The 24,260-nt window shown below is 42.6% G+C and overlaps 1 protein-coding gene across 1 annotated transcript in view; it reads right to left on the reverse strand.

Annotated features, from left to right (window-relative positions):
- The window catches only part of LOC101822483 (collagen alpha-4(VI) chain-like), a 115,989-nt gene that overhangs the window by 31,675 nt on the left and 60,054 nt on the right, over positions 1-24,260 (reverse strand). The window contains 11 exon segments of the mRNA XM_021230102.2: positions 605-667; positions 1,283-1,345; positions 3,280-3,342; positions 4,963-5,025; positions 8,421-8,456; positions 8,587-8,640; positions 15,225-15,290; positions 15,740-15,802; positions 17,592-17,645; positions 21,106-21,150; positions 22,463-22,489. Coding sequence (XP_021085761.1) covers positions 605-667; positions 1,283-1,345; positions 3,280-3,342; positions 4,963-5,025; positions 8,421-8,456; positions 8,587-8,640; positions 15,225-15,290; positions 15,740-15,802; positions 17,592-17,645; positions 21,106-21,150; positions 22,463-22,489 — 597 coding nt within the window.

Raw genomic sequence — 24,260 nt, forward strand, 5'->3', positions numbered from 1 at the left:
CAGGCAATCATGCGGTACACAGACAAAACAACTATACAAATAACTTAAATCTTTTTATAAAGGCCAAAAATGAGGACCACCACCCAAGGTTGACCTCCACACACACGTCATGGTATGAGCATACTTACACACATACAGCACATGTACATGTTCATTCTCTCTCTCTCTCTCTCTCTCTCTCTCTCTCTCTCTCTCTCTCTCTCTCTCTCTCTCTCTCTCTCTCTCCCTCTCCCTCTGTCTGTCTCTCTCCCTGTCTTACACACAGAGTTTTTTTAAGTTTCTCTAAGCATTTGAGCATTTCATTAGTCCCCAAAGACTCGGATACTTGAGAAACTTCGTTAGCAAATAGAAGAGGCTCACAGACACTTCCCTCTTCAATAATGAGAAGGCAAAAGAAATCCCAACACATTTTTTAATTTTTTATTTGTGTGGAACTTATGAACCTTTAGCTAAATCCTCAACAGCTCAAGTCATTATGTCATATTAGTAGCCCCAAGTTTAAATCATCAAGGGTCTTATTATTTTTATGTGAAACAAGAACATATACCAAGTAAGAAAAATGCAAGAAATTCAACCAGGAGTTCAAAACAGAAACTAGACTTACAGGCTGTCCTCTTGGTCCTTGCTGACCCAGTGGGCCTCTCTCTCCTGCAAGGCCGCGCTCTCCCTTTTAACAGAGGGGAAGGAGGAAATTAATTTTCTCCCATGAGTTTATGCATCTTTGTGCCGTTTTCCTTAGAGATTGTTTGCTCAGACTTTTCAAGTCCAGTTAGCATCACTATACAGTTGACAGGCTTGTTAAGGCTCGTCGGGAAATGGAATACAGATGCGCAGTGGAATTGGATACAGCTGTAAAGAAAAGCCACACTAGCTGCAGGAGACATGGATGCCACTGTAACTCATTATGTTAAGGGAAATAAACCACACTTACAAATCCGCATGGTTCTTCTCAGATGCAGAAGCTAGATTTAAAATTATGTGTGTTTCCATGTACGCATGTTAGATAAAGTCAATTATAAATATACCGGTGGTCTTTGCACTGACGATGAGATTAGATGCACATCTTAGAGAGGTTTTATATATGTGAGCCACTTCTCCACGGGTGGAGTTTATACAATATCCTTCTTAGTATGCATTATCCAGCTATCAGTTAAAAGGCAGTCAATGGCATCATCAACACCAGAAACATGCTGGAAATGATCACATGGCGGGGAGAGATTTGCCTAAGAAAGCCCAAAGGACTCCTAAAGTCATACCCAAGAGTGTGTTCTCTGACACTCACCTTCATTCCTCTGGGTCCATCTGGTCCTTTTGAGCCATTTGGACCTGGAGGCCCAGGGTTCCCCTGCAATGACACCATGACCAAAATCATGACTCTTACTACAGATGGCCCTTGGCTTACAGTCATTTGACTAATAATATTTTTTGTTTTTTACTTTATAATACAGGAAAAATCATATGCATTTAGTAAGATCCATACTTCAAATTTTGAAGTGTTAACCTTTTCCTGGGATAACAATACTTGAAACAAGACTGTCTTGTGATATTGGATACTAACAGTGAACCACCACCATAAAGCCACAGGAGTCAATGACTAGTACTCTCCAGTGCTGTATTGCTAAACTACAATGTTGGTTGGCCATGACATTCTCAGCTATGGATGGCTTCATTGGGGTATCATTGGAGTATGAGTCAAGAGCATGTGTATTGCTGAAAAGGTCTGGAATTGTCAGTGTGCTCATGAATCACCACCTCAAGACCCAAGTCAGACGTCAATCCAACTACTTTCTGGCTGGCTGGCAAGTCTGAATCTCCCTGAACCTCTGTGACACTATTTACAGGAACAGAACATTTGCCTGCATCTTCACAAGGAACAAGAGCATTGGCATGCAGATGTATTTTCCATTATCTTCCAACATGCAAAATGCATAGCAGATGCAGTTAAATTCTAGGCAAGGGAAGTCTCAGAAGAAGCCCAAAATCTACTATGTGAGAATCAAATCTGTGAAACACTGAGAACTGGGGAAATTATCTATAAACTATCTGTGACTTGATCAAAAGATCAGGAAAACTAAAGCTTGGGCTTTTACCTACTCCAAACTGGAAACATGTTCAAATGACACTTATGATATTACAATGAGATTTTAAATTTTAACTTTATTTTACATACATTGGTGTGTGAGTGTCAGATCCTCTGGAACTGGAGCCACAGACAGCTGTAAACCACCACGTGGGTGCTGGGAATCGGACCCAGGCCCTCTGGAAGAGCAGCCAGTGCTCTTAACCACTGAGCCATATCTCCAACCCTCACAATAAGATTTTTTTAAATAACAGCTTAGCCAGGATTTGTGACATACACCTATGGTTCCAGACCAGTTAGAACTATATAGTGAGACCATGCCTCAATAGATAGATGATACATAAATACATACATACATACATACATACATACAGATGATATAGATGATAGATTTATAGAAAGATTGATAGATAGATGCATACATACATACATATAGATTATATAGATGATAAATAGATGACAGATGATAGATAGATAGATAGATAGATAGATAGATAGATAGATAGATAGATAGATAGGACCTGTGCTTTAAAAGCTTTAAAAGCAACAAGCTAGACTTTGTTACCCAAGGAGAGACTGAGGACAGAATTATGACTTTGGCCATCCTAGAGTTGCCATTTTGAATGGATGGAGACTGCAGGCCTGACTCAAATCCTGCTTCTCAAGAGTCTAAGCAGTGGCAAATGCTCCTGTCCTCTGGAAGCCACTTGACTCTGTGTCTCAGTCTCTCTGACCTTTCCACTAGCCACAGACATTAGGTAGTCAGCAGAACAGACCCTAGAAAGACCCAAGTTGGAGGCCCACTTGATCACTTACTATCTAAACAAGTCACTGGATCTCCCTGAGCCTCTGTGACCTTACCTTTGCAGTCAAGGATGCCCTTTTATACACATAAGGGATAGACAACTTAAGCATGCCTCCTGTATGGCACTATCATTTGTTCTTGCACTAGGAATAAACATTGAGCTGTGATACCCATCTCTGAGGTTCAAACCCAGAACTTATTGGTCACTGTATGCCCAGAATGAAGGGGGTAAAGAAATGATACCAATGCCAACATCATCAAACTAGATGTCCTGGAAGTCTTTGGTCCTCAGATCCCAGAACAAGCCGTTTGCCCTATGAATGAATCCTCAGAGGCAAGAATCAGCCACTGCTAATCAGCAGCTATACTGCAGCTATAAGTTTTGCAAACCTACCTGGGCACCCAGACCCCCTTTTTGGCCAAAAACTCCCGGTGGTCCTTGCCTTCCTCTGGGTCCCTGTTCCAAAAAAAAAAATTAAAATTCAACCAATTTTTACAGAGCCATTTATATCCCATGTAAGTGCAAAGTCATCTCAGATGTCCATGTCCACTGAACCCAGTGCCTGAACCCAGCCATCCCTGTGTCATCTCCACCAGGCTGAGTCAGGTTGCATCTCCACGCTGAAGTGCTCGTGGAGCTCCCGCTCCACGCTTGCTCCGTCTGCAACGGAGGGCATAGGTCCTGCTTCTAAGTCTTTCCAGGTGGATCTGCCAAGCGCTGAAGTTCAAAAGTGTTTTCCTATCTTCGCCCACCCAATTAATTTGAAATCAACAGAGTGGACTGAGAGTCGTGGCAAGGGTGTCCCTCTCATTTGGAAATGAAGCGGCTCAATTGTTGTCGCTAGGGGCAAGCCTGCTTATTTTCCCTCGGTCTATTGTTCTTTGCTGATGTTGACACTTGAATTTTTCTCTGGCTTTTCCGAGAAAGAGTTTCCTAATAGAAGCATTGATCTCGGTTTCTACTCTCCCAGGTGAGGTATTGACAATCATCTATTTAAATAGACCATCACTCCCGCAACCCAGTGGGAACGTGAGAATGAGGGACGGGTCTTATCGATTATCTCCCTTGTGGCTCTCAGCACCTTGTGCAGCCCTTTCAAAGGGCAGAATCTGTTTCTAAAGAAGAGAAAGCAAGGACATGACAGTAGCAGGGGTCCAAATTTGAAATAAGCCGGTGATCAAAGAGAAAATGGGGAAAAAAACAGGTTTCTTCATTATTTCCTCCTGATGCCATTTTTCCATCATAAAGCAAACACATTCTAATTACACTTTGATTCCTCTTTTCTTTTGTGAGTGTCTTTGTCACCTGAATCAGCACACAGATTCTCAAATTATCCTCTGACACTCGGGATTTTTAATGATGGAGAGAGGCGTCGATGTGAGTAAAGTTTGTTGTCAGTTTAAAGTTCTCCCGTTGCAATGAAGTTGGAAATAATTGCTTTATGAAAGAAAGAGTTTGAAGGACTAGATAATGGTAGGTTTGGTTTCTTTTTTTCAGAATTCCAAAAGAGCTACTTGGAAATTCCAGTTTCTACTTGTTACTTCATAGTTGACAACTCCTCTCTGGACTGAAGCCCTTAAGGCTTGTGCTGGTCCAAGGACTACTTGGAGGAAGCCCCGTGCATAACAGACACCCAGTAAGCACTTTGCTGATGGAACACAATTTTAATGAACTAAACTATACTTTGGAACAAGTCTCCAGAGGCATTCATTAAGAGCACCGACTTTAAGTTCGAATTCCAATTCTGTCACTCAATTGCAGTGACACTTTGACCAATTTGCCTACCTTCTTCATCCCCTCTTTTTTTGTCCCTGTGAAATGGACTAATAAACCCACTCAACCCCCCCAAGGATGGATTGAGTGAATTAGTGTTAAAACCCAGGTTAGTAGCAAGAAAGTGGAATCTGATCAATACTAGCTGTTGTGGTCCGGCCTTCCCAAAAGAGAGGCTATGAAATCTGCTTTGGAAGGCCTAGGAAGCTTCCTTGGGGTCATTCTGACTCAAATATTCCATCACACACACAAAAAAGGTTTCAAACACACATCCTTAAATTAAAACCCAGTTCCTGATACAACCTGTGGGCCTGGATACCCAGGCTGTCCTTGGGAACCCCGCTCACCAGCTTCTCCACGCACACCCTGTAGAAATGAAAAAAGCTCAGTGAGCTCCCAGGCACAGCAAGTGTTCTAGTAAAGACAGCCTCCATGCAAGCTGTCCCTTAAAGTCCCTGAGGATAAGTCATAGAAAGAAGATTGGACTGGTTATTCTCAGCTCTCCCAGAGATGGATCCACGCTGGAGCAGACATCGGAAGGGTTTCCCCTGTGACTGGGAAAAAGCAGGGGCTGACTGTTAACTGCCTTTCCTCCCCAGTCTTCAACCATCTTCATACATCCCTTTCCAGAAGCTTGGCCAGTGATGGGACAGAAATCCTTTATTTAAATTACCCAAACTCCTATTGTGCATAAGAACTGTAGAGTGAGTGTGTGTTTGTGTGTGTATGTGTGTGTGTGTGTGTGTGTGTGTGTGTGTGTGTGTGTGTGTGTGTGGTGTGTGTATGTGTGTGAGTCAGGGGTCAATATTGGGTGATCTGCCTCAAGGGCTGCCAACCTTATTTTTTTAAGACAAGGTCACTTACTAAGACCTGGGTCTCACCAATTAGGAAAGCCAGCTGGCCAAGAGCCTCAGAATCTCCCTGCTTCTGCCTCCCTGGTAGTAAGATTATATCACCACCATGACTGGCCTTTTCCCAAAGGTTCTGGGAATGGGACTCAGGCCCCTGCATTTGTGCAGCAAGCATTTTAGCAACTGAGACATCTCTCCAGCCCCTCCACCCTCTATTTAAGATATGTGGGCTCAATTCTCATGTGTTGGCTAGTTTTATGTCAACTTGACACAAACTGGAGTCACTTGGAAAGAGCGAGCTTCAGTTGAGAAAATGCCCCACCATACTGACCTGTGGGCAAGCCTGTGGGGGCATTTTTATGATTAGTGATTGACATGTGAGGGCCCAGACCATTGTGGGTGGTGCCAACCCTTGGCAGCTAATCCTGGGGTATATAATGAAGCAAGCTAGGGAGAGCAGGCCAGTGAGCAGCATCCTTTCATGGTCTACTTCAGTTCCTGCCCTGACTTCCCTCGGTGATGGGTTGTTATGTGGAGCTGTAAGCTAAAGAAAGCCTTTCTCTCAGGGATTTGCTTTTTGAGATGGCATTTACCACAGCAATAGACACCGTAAGGATCTTTATCTTACACATGGAAACAGAATGTTGACTTTGACTACACATAGCAGTCAGGAACAAGACCTCACTTGAGATTGGGGACTGTGGTCCTTCTATGTTGGCCAAGCTGGTCTTGCGCTTCTAGGCACGAGTGACACTTAGACCTCACCCCACCTCGTTTTTTTATTCTCCTTTCTACATGTTATACTGTACGTACATACATACGTACATACATACATACACACACTAGGATCCACATATTAGGGAAAGTACTCTGGTTTTTCTCTTTTCTGAGATTATGTGACCTCACCTAATATTATACATTCTAAGTTCCTCCATTTTTCTACAAATTTTGTAATTTTGGTTTTCTTGAGAGCTAAATTGCATTGTTTCTATACCAATTTTCCAATATCCATTTATTTATTGAGGGAAAACTACTGATTAATTAAAATTCGAATAGAAATATAAGCAAGCCACTATAGGAAGCATCCAATTGCATCCCACAGTTTTCGTAAGGTCATCCCTGTTCCAGATGAAAAGACTCTACTAAAAAACCCATCCCAACAAAACATCACAGGAGCCTACAGGGTAAAAGCCTGGGTTGGAGTAAGAAGCCGACGGGGTGAGGAGGAATGAGTGGCAGTAAAGAAATCCTCACATGACTGACTGTACCAGGGTTCCATCGCTTCTGTTAGGAAGCTGTGTCATTAACAACAGGCTCACACAACATAGAACAATCAGGGAAAGGGGACTTCACAGAAGACAAAATCATTAAGCTGTGGACGCTCAATTAATTTGACCAAGAGTGGACACATAAAGGCATGACAAGGATGTGGCAGGAATAGATGGAGAGGGTGGCGATGGATGAAAAATCAATAGCAAGCTGAGCCAAGCTGGTCCCATGTCTCTAAATGTGAGCAGAGTGTGGCCGGATGTGTCAGAAAGAAGCCGACAGGCATTAGGCTGATTTTGTACAAAGTTTTCAAAGAGCGTCGTAGTCTTCGATTCGGGCATTAGATTTGAATCTGTCAGCTGTGGGGTCTCTGGCAAGTTCCTTCTCTTTACCAAGCCCATCTGCTAGGCAAGCACTCTAAGGCAGAGATACACCCAGGCCATTTTCTACTCTTCGTTTTGAAACACTGTCTCACTAAATTGCCCAGGCTGGCCTTGAACTCAGTCTTGGGGGGGTGGGGAGTGTAACATAGGTGGCATACATTGGTAAACTGACACTCATGTTTGAACTCTCTGAGAAGCTGACTCTGGAAGTGGGGCTGGCCCACTCTCCCATTTCAGACCTGTGCCTGTTTGTCTGAAGGTGTCCTCTGAGGACCCCTTGTCTGAGGATGGGCTGCCAACTCCCAACTCTGTGAGGAGGAAAGAGAAAAGCAAAACAGCCCAAGAGTAAAGCATTTTATCTTGGAAACAGATGGTTAATCTTTCCAACAGAGGTTACTGCTGTTTATCCCATGACATAGAATCGCCTGCAGTGGGGGAGGGGCAGTCAAAAGTCCAGTCACAGGAAGCTTACCCATGGAGACTAAGCTTCCTTGGGAACACCAGGTCGCTGCCTCAGCTTCCCCTGCAGGAGTCTGCTGGATTCTGTGAAGGCCAGATTTGAAGATACCATTCCTACCTGTTGCTATCTATTCCTCCCCTGGAGCCCTCTGCTGGGGGACACCCAGCCCTGCCTGGGACTCTGTTTATCAGGATATCCAGCTGGCCCCTGTGTGTTCTGAGAACACAATTTGATGAGACAACTTTTTCTCTATGTGTCTCTTGCTATTTATTCTTATGTGTTGACTTGCTATGTATGTACTTCATAACTCACTCATTCTAAACCAAAAGCATTGGCTATTGTGGATCATTCTCCTGACCCTATGGAACAGGAGCTATGGGGAGATGTCCATGACATGACATGGACAAGCATCCCATGTACCACCTGGGTAAAACAAGATTTCTCCCGGGAGTAATGCCCAGTCCATGATCAAACTGCACCAGCTCTCCTCTGGAGACCCCACGGCCTCAGCCCTTTCCCTTCCTTTCCACGGGGTGCACTTGCTTGTGCACACACAGGAAGGCCCCAGCCTTCACCCAGAAATGTCATTTTATCATAAATGAGAGCTCTTCTCTAGAGTACTATGTTAAATCCTCTGAAATATAGGGAGGCACATTTTGAACTTTCCCTTCTTCCACAGTAACTTCCCAGTGATCTCCATGCCACCCGTACAGCCAACCAGCACTCCTCTTGGCGTCAGAGAAAACCATGAAAGTAGCCTTACTTATGGGACAAAGAGAACTCTCCAAAAATACTGACCTTCAACCCTGGCAGGCCATATCTTCCATGTCCCCCCTAAGAGCAAAAAGGAAGAAAAGACCTCAGACAGGAAACAAGCCAATCGTGTGGCAGCCTAGACCCCTCTTCCATAGCCCCACTCTTCTGCAAAGGCAGGAGTCCCCTCGCCTCCAGCAGTCACACCTACCTGAGGTCCCACACTGCCTGCTTCCCCAAGATGTCCATGGAAGCCAGAACTTCCCTGAAAAGTAAGAGATAAAAAGAAAGATCTGTTTAAATACTAGAGTGTTGCGGGATACTCAATCACACTGTGTACTCCAAGTTTGTATTTGCATTAATTAAATAAAATCAACCTTGGGTCAGAAGGCTGAGTTAGCAACTAGTTGACAAAGTAATCATAGAGCATCAGACAGGGTCTGGAAGACAACAGACAGATGCACAGGAAGTAGTAGGGAGGGACTTTGTGTGGCATGCATGTATTTTGTTTTGGTGGACTGGAAAGACACTGTCTTTCAGAGATGCCAGCAAAGAGAGGTTAGCTAGTAACTACTAAGTCTCTATGAGCTAGCAGATTGTCACCCCAGCCTTTGATTCCCAAATGTTATTGATAAATAGAACAATAGAGACTTATTTAAAAGCTGCATTTGAAGGCAGCAACATAGCTGGTGACTGCAGGAACAAAATTCCCTGAGCTGCCAAGTCAGTGCTGGAGAAGCAGGCCAATAACTGCAGAGCCACAGCTGCTGGCTGAAACAGCAGTGGATTAAAACTGACGGAAGAAGAACAGCAGAGTTCTGGTTCTATTCTGTAGATTTGTGTTGCCTGATGCCAAAGCTGCTGGCAATATTTGATGATTCGACTTAATTAAAATTAAATTAAATTAAAAGTCCATGCTAGCTACATCCCAAGGGTTCAATAAGTGCAAAGGCTAGTAGCTATCATACTGGGAAGCATGGAAACAGAATATCTGTTAGTCAGCACTGTTCAAAAACCAAACCCAGCTCAGTGGGTTAAGTGCTTACTGTGCAAGCATGAGGAACTGAGTTTGGATCCCCAGCAACCCACAAATAAGCTGAGCACAGTGTGCCTGTATCCCCAGCACTGGTCAGATGGCTCAGCAGAAACAGTTAATAGTGAGAGACCCTGTCTCAAAAAAATAAGGTAGAAAGAGAAACTGAGGAAGACACCCAACACAGACTTCTGGCCAACACACACACACACACACACACACACACACACACACACACACACAAACCATTTTTAACAAGCTCCTGGGATCTTATCTGACTTCCTCTGGTGAGTGATTACTATTGAATGTTAGGAAAGTTCTTGGCTATGGGAAATATTGATAATTTTTTCTTCTACATCTTTTCCATACCCTCACATTTTGTAGTAAATGTTTCTATGAACTTCTTTCTGAAGTGGGTTGTATGTGGAAGAAGGCTATAGATAAAGCCTCTCATAATAGATCTAGATGTAATAAAGAGTCTTTCCTAAAAGATTTATCATCTCACTTCAATAGCAGGCAGCACTTTGCTGCCAGCATAGTTAAGCGATTATTGGGACATAAGCTAGGGCCACTGGGTAAAAGATTGCTACAGTCCTGAAGTGTCATTCCTCAAATTGCTTATTCATTAGAGAGGAGGGAAAATATACTCACAGTAGAGAAAGCTGGTGAGCATGGGTTAAAGGTTTAATGAAAGGGCCAGAAACACTAAAAACAAGTCAAACTCCTGAATAGCATTACTAAGTCATCCACTGAAAAGAAATAATTAGTTTGTCTCTAGATATGGAGAAATAATCAGACAAGTACTAACTGGGGGATATTTAGCAAAAGAATTGCCCAGGAATGTCAATGTCATATAAGCAAATGAGCAATGGGCTGACTGTTGTGATTAAAGAAAACCAAAAAGTCAAGATGCCCTAACAACAAGAACAGTTTTAGGGAGCATTCCAGGAGTGACAGCTCCAATATTACACTTCATGCCAATCTTGCACCAGTGAGCACATCTCACTTGACAAGTTGCTAATGCAGAATTCAGGGTTTGGCGCTGTGCAATACCATTGACGACCTTTCTCCCCAGCAGTCTGCACAGTACCTTTGTCACTATGAATGCTAACCACCAGTGTGCTCCCCCTAAAGAAAACACATTGAGGTGATCTGGGTCCTGAGGGTGGCACTGATGCACCCAGGCCTCTGTCTGCAGGGTGACAGCCAAGAAGCAATGCATGAAGAAGGAACTGGGCCCCCATCACACACCAAGTCTTCCAGTGCCTGGTGTGAAAATAAGTGTTGTTTAATACAACCTGTCTACTGTATTCTGTTCAGTATTGCAAACTAAGACATGGGAACAATAGGAAAATGTGAGCATGGACTGACTGTACAGAAATAATATTGTTTATGTGTGGCACAACAACAAAATGGACTCAGCAGTTTGTATGTCTATTTGTGTGTATATGTGTATGTATTTGTGCTACATATACAAATATATTTATGCAACAAATATAATCAAAGAAAAAGGCTATCAACTTGGGAGTGGGAGGAGCATAGAGGGCTTTCAGGGAGGGCATCTGAGAGGGGCTGGAGGGGGAAGAGATGGGGAAAGTGATTCAATTCTATTCCAATTTTTAAAACTTTTAAAAAGAAAATAATGTATAAATATGTTTCTTAGTGTGAGGGCTCTAGAGTGGTTTCTTTTTTTTAATTATACCTGTTGAATACCTATGGATAATGTGTTATAATGCTTTTAATTAATCTTCAAGTATCTCAAAAAAGATCTCTCTCTCTCTCACACACACACACACACACACACACACACTTGCTCAAACACATGGACATAAAAGAAAAAAGGTAATTATAATTTTTCCTATAGATCTAGAATTTTTTGAAATAAAAAATAATAGAAGCTTTTCATGGATTATGCCAATAACTCAGAACGAAAAGAGAAAGAAATGCATACATTCTGATAATATAGGTAGGGATATTTTTTGGCCACAAACTGGTTTTGAGTTGACTACCCTCTTTTAAACCTGGTGTTTTCCATAATGGAAAAATAGCATCTGGCTGAAGATATAGCTCACTAGTAGAATACTCACCTAACATCACAAGGTCTTAGTTTCAATTCCCAGCAGAAAGAAAAGAGGAGGGGAGAGAGGAAGGAGGAAAAGGAGGAAAGGGGGAGGGGAAAGGAAAATAAGTAGAAAATTTCTGGGGGCCACATTAGAGAAGCCACAGGCCGCAAATGACTTCAGGGGATCGGCCCAGCAGAATGCAAGGCACTGATGGGCGAATCTTGGATAGGCAAGGCCCAGAGGGCTTCACCTCCAGAATGTCTCTTGCTACTGATGTGCCTTTACATGTTTGCCACTGCCGTTTTCCTCTGGTATCTGGCAGGATGTGAATGGGTGTGGGGGGGATCCCCACTGTCTTTAATATAGTGTGGTTTCCTCTTAAGCTGTACTGTTTAACTGAAGCAATGATCTTATACAATAATAAGTGTTCGTTTAAATAGAATTTTGATGATTAAGAGTTTTTAACAAATGTGATTGTGGTACAAGTTAGTTTAGTAGGAAAATTAAAGCTAGGATAAAGTGTTGCCCCCATCCCTGGTAAAGCAAGGACTTCAGAGGGTAGAAACTAAGAAAAAGGAAATGTCACACAGAAACCATATAAACTATGGTTTAGGTTAATGATTAAGGAAAACAATTGAGTCCCAGAAGTTATCTCAAGTTCTTTTTGATATTTGGAAATGTGTTCATGGGTTTGGGGACATCATAGCTAAAAGAAAGCTTTAAACAGTTGTTTTCATGTAACTAGAAAACAAAGAATTGGATGGTTAGTTAAGATAATTGGACAGGACTCTGAAATATGAAAAGTGAAACTACTGCCTATTTAAACAGTTATGGCTGAAAGGCTCCTGATCTATGAGAAGTCTAAAAGATAAATGTTTAATGTATGTGGGTTCTCAGGGATAATTTGTTTTTCACCTGCAATACATAAAACATTTAATCATGTAAGGGAGATGGTAAACATGTGTTTGACTTGTATTCATTGTAATCATTCATTTAAAAATAGAATGTAACTACATTGTACTTTTTATATTGCTTGAAAGATTTTTCTGGGGTATATAGGCTGTAAGGGAAAAAATAGAGTAGTTAGAAGGAAGCCATCAGGAAAGATGCAGAAGGAAGCCATCAGGAAAGAGAAGGAAGCCATCAGGATAGAGAAGGAAGCCATCAGGAAAGATGCAGAAGGAAGCCATCGGGACAGAGAAGGAAGGGAGACATCTGGGTAGAAGAATGGAAGAATAAGACTAGAGCAGAAAAAGCGACAAAAGAAAAATAAGAAGCAGCTTTCATCCCTCAGAAAAGAAGTTTTTCTCAACGACTCTGCATCTCCTTCCCAGTCTCTCTGACCTGCACAAGGCTGGACCCCATTCAGAAAACCAGGCATGGAGGCTCATCCCTACAATTCTAGAACTTAGAAGGCTAGGGCAGGGAGGTAGCCAATGAGTTTGAGGCTAACCTGGGCCACATAGTAAGACTGCCTCAAAAACAAACAACAAAAATAAATAGTTCTCTTTGTTATGTTTCATTGCCTAATACTACTATACCATGTGAAAGTAACATTGTGTATATAAGTGATATTTTATATATACATATATATAATAGAGAGAGATTGAATATTTCTATGTTTTATTTTTTAAGACAGGGTCTTATATTTATAACCTGGGTGACCTAGAACTCTCACTATGTAGCCAAGAATGAACTTCAACTTCTGATCCTCCTGCCTATACCTCCAAAGTGCTAGGCTTATAGCATGCACCTCCATGCCCATTTTATGCATGTTAGGTGCAAACACAGGACTGTGTGCATGCTAGGCAACCATTTTATCAACTGAGCCACATCCATAATCTAAATTTTTATTATTTTAAAAATCACTGTAGACTTCTTTGGATAATGGATTACAAACTATAAGATGAAATAAACCCCTTCCTCCCCAAGTTAAAAAAAATCACTGTAGTAATCATAATTGGAGCTAAGTCTCGCTATTGATCCATGGCCAGCTTTGAGGAAGATAGCCTGTATCAACCCCTGACCTCTACACGCATGTGAACACACACACAGATATGAGAGAGAGAGAGAGAGAGAGAGAGAGAGAGAGAGAGAGAGAGAGAGAGAGAGATTGCTTTCACACTCCTGACCTGCACAAATGATTTTCCACTCATCCCCATTCTAGGTATATAAGACAATTTCTCTGCTTGGTTAGAAACACTGTTTCACAGAGGAATTTTCCCATCTTAACTCTAACACTGAACCCAGGGCCTCTCAGAAATATAGCAAGGAAAGACTGCCCCCTAGAGGTCAATCTTCTAATCGCAGACAGAATGTAAGGCCAGAAAGCACCACTTGTGTAAAGCTGTAATTTTCTCATCTTAGTCTTGTTCAAAGGATATTTCATTAACATCCAGATCCGTCCTTGAGCCCAGCATAGGAGGAGAAGTCACAGGAAACACAAAAGCCAAGCGAACACGGCACTATCTGAAACAGTTACAATTTCTGTTCCACACACAATACAGGAATGGAGTCAAGGTTAATAGGCCAAAGTCCGGGATGGAGACCTTTGGGATCTGTGGTCTTGAGGCTCTCACCACAGCTGTGGTGATGTGATGACCACCACCCTGAACAGTGTGTTCAAAAGCCTGGGTTCTTCCTAACAGCTAACCATGAACATTCCATGGTTATGTTGCATTCATGGCGTTTCTTACAATGACAACCAATGACTCACAGAAACTGATGGTTCCTTCCCATCTTCCAGATGAGGATCCAAAGACCCAGCAATTAAAGGTTGATTCTCCACTGTGTGCTTAGCTCAGTTCCAGGGGGTGGCCATTCACAGGGGTCTCTGATTTCAACTCACTGAGGAAAATAACTCAGTGTTGTTTATTCAATACAACTGTAATTAATATACAGCTATGTAAAAATGACTTTTACCCAAGATGCATTTCACTCAGGACATCACAGCATGGGTTCTAGATAACCACAATCTAAGGAAGACAACTAACACCCTACAGTTTTGTCAAAGGATCCCAGGTTGGAATTCCATGTAAATAAAGGTTCCCCTCTAATTGCAAATATTTTCTATGCAGACCTCATGGCCAGAGATTAGGAAAGATGAGATATGAGGACTGAGACCCTCATGATCTTAGCCATTTTCAGAATCATGCATTTTAATGTCTGAGACATAAAAATCTAAAGCTGGCTTCTAAGGCATTATCATCTGTCGGGCTGACAGGCCCCTTTCCCATCTGTAATGTCTTCTGTCGTGACAGATCCAGTCTCCAACGGTCTACTGCCCAGTTCACACCAGTAAGCTCTGGCTAGGACAGGAAGGAAGACAGTTGCATAATGATGTTTAAATCAGTGTGACCTTCCAAAAGCAGGGAAATTCAAAACACAGAAGAGTCTAGACCTCCCTGAGTCTGGTGCTTTCATTTTAGGAAAGAAACTGAAGACTAAAGAGGTTTTAGGCCACCTTTAAGATGTTATTAGTCAGAGAAACCCTGTCTCGAAAAACAAACAAACAAAGACGTTATTAGTATATAGTGAGGGGGTGGGGACTTGTTTGGGGAAAAGAAATGGTTAGACAAGATCTCAAGGACAAGGAAGTAAGGAATGGGACAGCCAGGACTCCTGTCTCCTGGAAAATGGGACCCGTGACTTCTGTCTCCTGTTGGATTCAACCAAAGAGTCCGAGTGTTCTGAAGGACCATGTAGTCATTCCTGCGTGTGTCAGTCACCACAAGCAAACCTCATCCATCTTACCTGATGTCCATGCCTTCCTTTTTCTCCCTTGGGGCCTTGGATGGAATTATCAGTCCCAGGATCACCCTGAGGAAACACAAGGTGGCCTTCCTCAAATGGACAACACAATAAGGAAAAGAGACAACAGGAAGGATGGTTTTAGGGAGGGGAGGAAGGGCTGACTTAGAGGCAGAGTGACTACAGAGCATGAGCAAGGCTCTGGGTTCTATCTGGAGCACTAGGTGATAAGGGAGAAGGAGAAAGAGGAGGACAACAGGGAAGAGGGGATTTAAGGAGGACCCTTGCATCATCCAGACTTGTTTACTCAATAATTGCAGACACCTGATCCCAATGACACCCCCACACACACAGCGGGATCTTCTCTGAGATGGTGTGCCTCTCAAATCTCTAGTCTGTCACAATCCAGTAAAGACAGACTGAGCTGACCCTCATTAACCAACACGAGGTCCTCTTTGCCTCTGCACAGTTCTCATGACTGGAATTAAAGCAGAAAAAAACCCACAGCCATCACTCACGGGATCTCCCCTCAGCCCAGGCTCCCCACGACGTCCAGCTTGTCCAGGCAGTCCTGTCAAGCCCTTAAATCACAAAGAGAAAAAAGAAAAGTGGATCATGTCATAGAATCACTGCATATTTACAAAGAAAGCAGTAGGAGGGGAACTAGGGACAAGATCCCAAGGGCAGCTTAGTACTTGAAGCATAACATATTCACAGTCTAAAGGGCGCTGGAAGCCCAGTGCTCAGGAGAGTTAGGTGTGACCTTATAGGGCCGCTTTATGGATTTAATAAGAAATTAAAATGTTCAGCACAGAGACGGGCACAGGGTTCCTATTGTGGTATATCAGACTTCTTCCCAGGCCCTTTCCAACTCACACATTGCACTTCCAGAGTCATCCCCCATTCCTGTAGCCTCAACGGTGCTTCCCTAACCCAGAAACAGCCGCAGCCCCTAAGGACTCAGGAAGAAAGACAAAAGCTGTGGGGGGACCGACTGGGAAAAGAGGAGTGAGAGGAAACTGTGGTCAGGACATAACACGTGAGAGAATTAGTTAGTTAGTTAGTTAGTTAGTCAGTCAGTCAGTCGGTTAGTCAATTAGTTAGTCAGTCAGTCAGTTAGTTAGTCAGTTAGTTAGTTAGTCAGTTAGTCGATTATTTTTTTTTTAGAAGTCACATAAAAGGAGCATTTAATTGACCTCACCTTCAGGACATCCCTCCTGATCTCTGTCTTTCTGGTTCATCCTCTATTCCTGTATCCTCATTCCCACCCTGAAGTTTCCCAACTCTATGCTTTTCCTTGTAATACTTTCCTTACTGGAAAACCCTGGACAGCGTCTCTCTCCCATCCCCTCTCACTGAGGTCTGAATAAAAAGTACCATGACTACCTGTGGTCCCCAGAATGCTGGAGCCCCTCTATCCCTCAGTCTCTGCTCAAATGCCCCCAGGGCCTCAGAGCCAACGGGAGCCTCTTGGCCTCTTAGTCATTCGTCCTTTATGCTTCATTACATCTTCACGGAGAAAGCTTCCCAAGTGCCCCAGCTGCTCTCACCCACTCTACTTTATGTCTGGGTTCCAACTGATGCTCAACTGATACTGATGACTGATCAAATGAAGGAGAAAGACCCTCTTTGTTTCCTCATCTGTGTCCCGGTAATTCTTTATTTGCATTATTCCACATCCTTTACCATGGTGTATCTGGTACTACAGTCCTTGTACAAACTATTTCCTTCACGGGTTAATAGCCTTGTGTTGGGCATAGCCATAACTCATTTATCTTTGAACCACTCCCTGGGGATAGCAAAATGCCCCATGAGTAGAAGGCACCTTTATTGCATCTGGGGTAAGGAGACATTGGCTCACATCTCCCCAGTAAAGTCTCACATAACATAAAGAAACTACCATGAAAAAGGAGGCAAGGGAACTAGACAGTTAAAAACAAGTTAGTATTCAAATGACACTGGGGATATAATCATGGAAAAGGCATGGAGTGGGGGTGATACCCAGCATGGGGAAAGTCACAGGGGCAGCAAACGTGAAGGTTTGGCTGGGAGAGACACTTCTGAACTGAGACTGAAGGGTCCTATGGGAGACTACATCACCAGTGCCAGGGACCCATGAAAAACTGGAGTCACAGAGTAATGAGCCCACAGTACACAGCACAAGGGTTAGGTCCTAGATTCATGCAACTTGATTCCCTCTCCCCCCTTCAAGTCCCTAGTAAAGCCTTCAATGGGTCATCAAACATGAGCTGCCATTCTCTCTCAGTGTCAAAGAAAACCACCTGGCCATTCCTTCCCACCGTTGAAATTGCTGGTGTCTTTTTGTGCGTCAGCAATATGACAGAGAATAAGGACACGCCCACACTTTACCCTATTGCCTCTGCTCCCTTTCTCTCCAGCGGATCCTGCAGCTCCACGATCACCCTGGGAAAAATAAATATGCAAGGAATCATTATCCTGTTGGCCACTCTGGAAGCATTCTTCATGTGGTTTTACTCTCCAGCTAAGAGTGGGAACATGCTCTAGCACTTTTAACAATAGGATAGATCAGAAGCTCTGCGTAAAACTGCACCAAAAACAATTTCAAATACCAGATAAATTAAAACAACTCTTAAGTACATTAATATGAGATGCCAAATGAAAAGAAATTCTTAGGGTTCTCAATGAAGAAAAAGCAAGATACAGGTAGGATTTTAGGAGAATCACATAGAATTTCATGATGTGAAAAACACAAGTGAATTCAAATTTTAGCAGTTGTGTTAAATAGCAGAATAAACAGAAGTGAGTGAAGTAAAAAAACAAATTAGGAACCAAAGCTTGAGTGGTGGCTCCCACTGCTAATCTCTGCGAATCCAGGGCCAGCCTGGTCTGCATAGCAAGTTGTAGGCCAGTCAGGCCTATATAGTGACACTGTGCTGAGAGAGAGAGAGAGAGAGAGAGAGAGAGAGAGAGAGAGAGAGAGAGAGAGAGAGAGAGAGAGAAGGAAATGTGAAAAGGTGACTGGGAGAGGCGAGGACAAACTGGGAAACTCTCATACATTTCTAGTTAGCGTTCCGTAAGACATCATAGAGCAGTGATTCTCAGCCTTGCTAATGCTGCCAGCCTCTAGTACAGTTCTGCATGTTGTGGTGACCCCCCCAACCACAAAATTATTTTTGGTACTACTTCATAACTATAATTTTGCTACTGTTATGAATTATAATGTAAAAATCAGTGTTTTCTGATGGTCTCAGATGAACCCTGTGAAAAGGTTAGTCAACCCCCAAAGGAGTCATGACCCACAGGTTGAGAACCATTGTAATAAAAGAAACGGGTGCTATGCAATGTGTCTTGAATGTCCCCCAAGGTCTACATATTGAATCTTGGTCCCAGTGCTAATGCTGGGAGATGCTGTAGATTGGACCTTTAAGAGTGGGACCTGGTGGGAGGTCCCCAGGCCACTAGATTGAACCATCAAGGGGAACCCTGGAAGCCCTGTCCTTCTTTTTCTCCTCCCTCTTTATCATGAAGTGAGCAGATCTCTCCATGGCATAATCCCACCACTGTCTTCTGTGACTCCCCCATCAGAAACTTAAGAGTGGGGTCACCCAATCCTGGACTTGATTCTCCAAATCATGAATGAGAACTAGCCTTTTCTCTTTATATGTAAATTACCTCGGGTATTTCAATATGGGATGGGAAGCTGACCATGACACAAAGCTAAAAATTTCAATAAGGTGATTTTCTAAGATTTGTGGAAGGAATAAATAGATCCAAAAGCTTAACAAGTTCCAAGGACAGTAAATAAAAAAAAACACACACCTGGATATATCAGCAAAACTAACAGCAATGAGAATTTTTATGCAGTCCATATATACATGATATATATATATATATACACACACACATTTGAAATGTTGCTTGCCAAGAAATAATTATTATGACAGATAGCTTCTAAATAGCAATAATGAAAGATCTAAGACAAAAGAATCCAGAGACTAAGAAATGGCATTTTCCAAGCACTGAGAAGGGATAACTCTCAGAAGAGAATTGTTTGCTCAGTGAGCTATCCTTTGTGGGAAAAGAAAACATGAAACAAAGAGATTTCAGAGAAACAAAAGCCAAGGGAGTTTACAGTGAGCCTGGCCCTCATTAAATGAAAGTTGTAAGATGTGCCTTAGGCGAAAGAAACAAGATGATTTCTTGTGGGTTTTTTTAAGCTATCAACTATTAAAAGGAAGATATCTGTGATGTTAATATGGGAGCAAAGCTAAGAGAATGTCAGCTTTTCAAAACGATATTAACAATAAAGTCTAGGACTGGAGAGATGGCTTGGTTGTTAAGAGAACTTGCTGCTCCTCCATAGGACCCAGGTTCGGTTCTCAGGACCCACGTGGTGTTTCACAACAGCCGTTAACCACAGCTATCAGGAATGCAACACCCTCTTCTGGCCTCCACAGGCACCTTCACACATAGGCATATGTCCACACATACACACAAGTATAAATCTTTAAAAGAAAAACCATGTCTAATTGCTGGAATTTAACAAACTATAAGATGGAAATGAAATTCATGACAATAATGGGGGGGGATGGCTGAAGTTAAAGGTCCTCATATGGAGGGATGAGGACAAACAGATCTGTTTAAACCCTGCTGAGAATGTGTGTTAAATGACTAATCAGGAAAAGCTATCCTTGCTGTAAGAGCAGGAGAGGGGACTATTTGTGATGGAGAAAGGGAAGCAAGAAGGGGGAGGGAGGGATGGTGGGAAAGAAGATGAGTAAAAACAAAGGATGCTGGCATTTATGTATAAAGATGCCATAATTTCATCATACTAAATTAAAATTCTTTTAAGGCATACAGTGAGCTCTATGAAATATTTTTTTCACCCTGAGGATCTGGGAACACTGTGAAAGAAGAGGCAGATAGAATGGATGGTGAGGTGTGGTGTATAAAGTTGTCTTCTGGACACGACATGGCTGTTACACTGTGAACTCAGTAGCAGGGACTATGTGCACAAGGCTGCTCCCATCAACACTCCATCATAGAATGGAGAGACCACACCATCCCCCAAGAAGCTGTATGGTTAATGGTTGCTTCGAAGTGGGAGTCATAGTTCTTAGTAAGATGCTTGAGTAAATACCCACACACACACACACACTCATGTTTAATTAAGCCAAACTTAACTAAAAGCAGTAGACCACAAACAAAGTGGCATGAAAATAGGAAGGGGACTTGGAAAAGAGCAGGATTCAGTAGGCTGGGGAGATAAGAGAAAATAATGGAGTATATGATCAAAGTATTCTGTGTGTGTGTGTGTGTGTGTAATAAAATTGTAAAAGAATTTTTACAAGTCAAAAGTTGTTTTTCCATCCAGTCTGACAATGAACAAATCAAGTTTGCAAAATTTTAAAAATATCTCTTGCAAAGTTGTATGTGAGTAATTTAAAATGTGGATGCTTCCTCAGAAGTAAGAAGGGAAAGTTTAATGACAGGAAGGTGGATAGTGAAAAGACGTGATTAATCACACGTGCTCAGGAAGCAAAAGCAGGCGGATCTCTGAGATCATGGCCAGCTTGGTCTACGTAGCAAGTTCCAGGCCAGTCAGAACTACACAGGGAGATCCTGGCTCAGCAAATAAATAAACAGGGACATAGGAAGATAGCTTAGCAGGTAAAGGCACTTGTTGCCAAGCCTGGCAGAACTCAATAGCCAGGACCCATAAGATGAAAAGGGAGAACCAACTCCTAAGGCCTGACCTCTGACCTCTATGTATGTACAGTGGTACGAGCACACATGCATGCATACATACATACATACATACATACATACATACATGCATGCATGCATACATACATACATGTGAGAGTAATGGCAGAAAATATAAAGCAAGATACTTCCATACCTGTTCTCCATCTAAGCCCACAGCACCTTCCTCACCAGGGCTGCCCTGAGGGAAGGAAGGCCAGACATTAGAGACAGGAGACCACAGATGGAGTATTTGTTATATGTTAATTTCCCTGCTAATGTTTCTTTTTCAGCTGACAAGAGTCCACAGACCTTCTGAAACAATGTTAACACCACACCCAATTGTTAAAAAGTAACAATTTACTCTTTCAAAAATCCTCCTTACTGCTTTCCCAGATGGTTCCAGGCAGAAGGGGGGGTGAGAGAGCAGGGGTAGGATAGGAGAAGAGAAGGAGGAAGACAGGTAAAATAAAAATGGCAGAGGGGGAGACACACAGGTGTGGTAAGAAAAGTAAAGAAAGATTCTTGTAACTCAGCACCGAAGAGGAAAGCCCTTTGCCAAACTGGATCAAATGTTCCCATTGGCTGTCACGGTCTAAAACTGGTCCTTGTAGCTAGCCCACACCTGTAATCCCTGCACTCAGGAGTCTGGAACAGAATGATCCGGAGTTCAGCTATAGAAGTGAGACAGGCTATAGAGTAAGATGCTGTCTCAAAACATAACACACACACATACACAGAGAGAGACAGAGACAGAGACTGAGAGAGACAGAGACAGACAGACAGCATCTTTTGAAGAAAAACTGTGAGAATTTCAAAAGCCAGATTAAACCCATTTCACACCTATGAAAGAGTGGAGTTATCCTATTGTCCACCCAAGAAAATCAAGTTTAAAAGAGTTCTTTTCTTTTTAACCCAAGTAAAATTGAATTAGCATATGAGAATAAACACATCTAGCAAGCTCTTAAATTGGAATTGATGTGACACCTTTGCCACAGGCCACAGGAAGTGGTGGAAGGTTCTAGAATGCACAAGTAAAATCAGCCCAGGAGCCTGGTCTGTCTTATCATTTGGTAAATGTTCTTCCACGGTAATGAGGGGAACACAGAGGGTGTGCAATGTGTATTTCTGGAGCAAATAAGTGAACAAATAAATACTTTGATCCTGAATCAGGATGCAAAGTTATTCATTTCTTGTGGCAACCCCAGTTTACCACCCCTCCCCCACATGTACATCCTGACCCTACTCTTCCCACCACACTTAGACCAGGGTTAATTCTTTTGATACTACCATGTGATAGATAATGGTAGTTCAATTATTACAGAGTTGAAAATAACAACATTTGTCATGATCATTGAGCTTAAATATGTCTTACAGTCACCCATCAGCCAGGCAGTCAGTGGGAAGGCCTACTTCCTTGTCTAAGAATGTGGCACTTCACTCAAGCCATAGAACGTGGCATGGACTCAGTATTGTGTTGCCACCCAGAGTAAGAAAAGAGAAGACGCTCCTACCTTCTCTCCTGAGAATCCTCTTGCTCCCTGAAGTTATGAAGAAATAAAAATAATTTATCTGTGTGCATAGATCCAAAAGAGTAAAGTTATCATGCCAAAAACACACTTACATGCCTTCATTTACTATAACAATATTCACAATAGCCCAGCTAAGAAATCAGCCTAGGTATCCATCAGTGGAGGAATGGATATTTTCTTATGTGATATAGATACACAATGGATGTTATTCAACCATAACAAAAAGAAAAACATTCTATCATTTGGAACTGGAAAGCATTGTGTTAAATGAAATAAGCTAGACACAAAAAGACTAGTAATACATTCATAGCTTTTAAAAGTGAAAGTAAAAAGCCAACCCAAATATGGACTACTGATCGCTGGAGGTTGGGGAGGCAATGGAGTAGCAGGCTTTCTTTGGGGCCACCACGTAGAGACTTATTATTAGTTGTGAATGTTCAGCCTTAGCTTAGGCACATTTCTTCCTAGCTCTTATAATTTATCTACATTTTGCCTCAGGGATTTTTATCTTTCTTTCTGTATATCTTACTCTCACTGCTTCTCAGGTCTGGCCCCAGGCATCTCCCTCTCTTTCTCCTTCAGTCTCTTCTCTCTTGAGCCTAGATTTCTCCTCCTACTCATTCTCTCTGCCCAGCAGCCCTGCCTATCTCTCTCTCTCTGCCTAGTGACTGGCTGTTCAGCTTTTTATTAGACCAATCAGGTGCCTTAGGCAGGTAAGGTGAACCAAATGCAGCACATCTTTACACCGTTAAAGTAATATTCTGCAACATAAACAAATGTAACACATCTTTGCCTGGTTAAAGTAATATTCCACAACAATGGGACAGAGCAGAAATGGGAGGAGCTTGGGTTTAACTGGCGCATTCTATGTGCTGCTACTGAAATAAGACCCGGAATTCATTCATAGATACAGTTCATAGGTATTAATTAAAATTAAGATAAAAAGGACTGAGGGCTGGGGACATAGCTCAGTGGCAGAGTGCTTGCTTAGCTCATGTGAGACCCAAGGTGTAGTTTCACATACGAGAGAGAGAGAGAGAGAGAGAGAGAGAGAGAGAGAGAGAGAGAGAGAAGAAAAATTGAGCTTGATGAAAAATTTAAACTCTTGATTCATTTACAAAGTCATGTCACTTCACTTTGAAGAAAATATAATTATTTGATCAAAATGAAGCACTCTCTCTCTCTCTCTCTCTCTCTCTCTCTCTCTGTACAGTAAATGGAATGGGTCTCAAAGAATGACTACTACCCTCCTCCACTCTCCCCCACTACCCTCCCCCCTGCCTATGCACAGGGAAAATAGCACCTTGGAATGCTTTGCATAGTAGGGGTACTGGGAGCAGCAGTGGCCTGCCACTTATACTTATAATGGCAAAGTTGAGGATACACTGGCTCACAAGTATGCAGCGGCCTTTGGGAACAACAGGACAGAGTCACTGAGAGAACACCTTGGTGGCACAATCAGTGTGACTGGGAAAGCGCTCTTTAGGACTTTAGATATTCCTTGTGAGCTTACTGAAGGAGATCCTCCAACCCCGGAAGCTTCAGGGCCATCTAAGGCAATCATTTAAAAGGAGGCTTCCAGGCATCTCCCTTAGCTGTTCAAATTCAGGATTCCAAGCCTAACTTCCAATGGTAAGCATGCTCAATTCTTGTCTTGAAGGTTCCCCTCCCCCAGACTAGAGCCTACTCTCTCCAAATGCAGGATAGGCTAAAATACTAAGGAATTAATGCTTCTTAGGACGAGCCCCAAACTCCTTCCTGGTGGGATTTGGATTAGAAC

The sequence above is a fragment of the Mesocricetus auratus genome, unplaced genomic scaffold (genome assembly GCF_017639785.1).
Source record: "Mesocricetus auratus isolate SY011 unplaced genomic scaffold, BCM_Maur_2.0 Super-Scaffold_100691, whole genome shotgun sequence".
Lineage (NCBI taxonomy): Eukaryota > Metazoa > Chordata > Mammalia > Rodentia > Cricetidae > Mesocricetus > Mesocricetus auratus.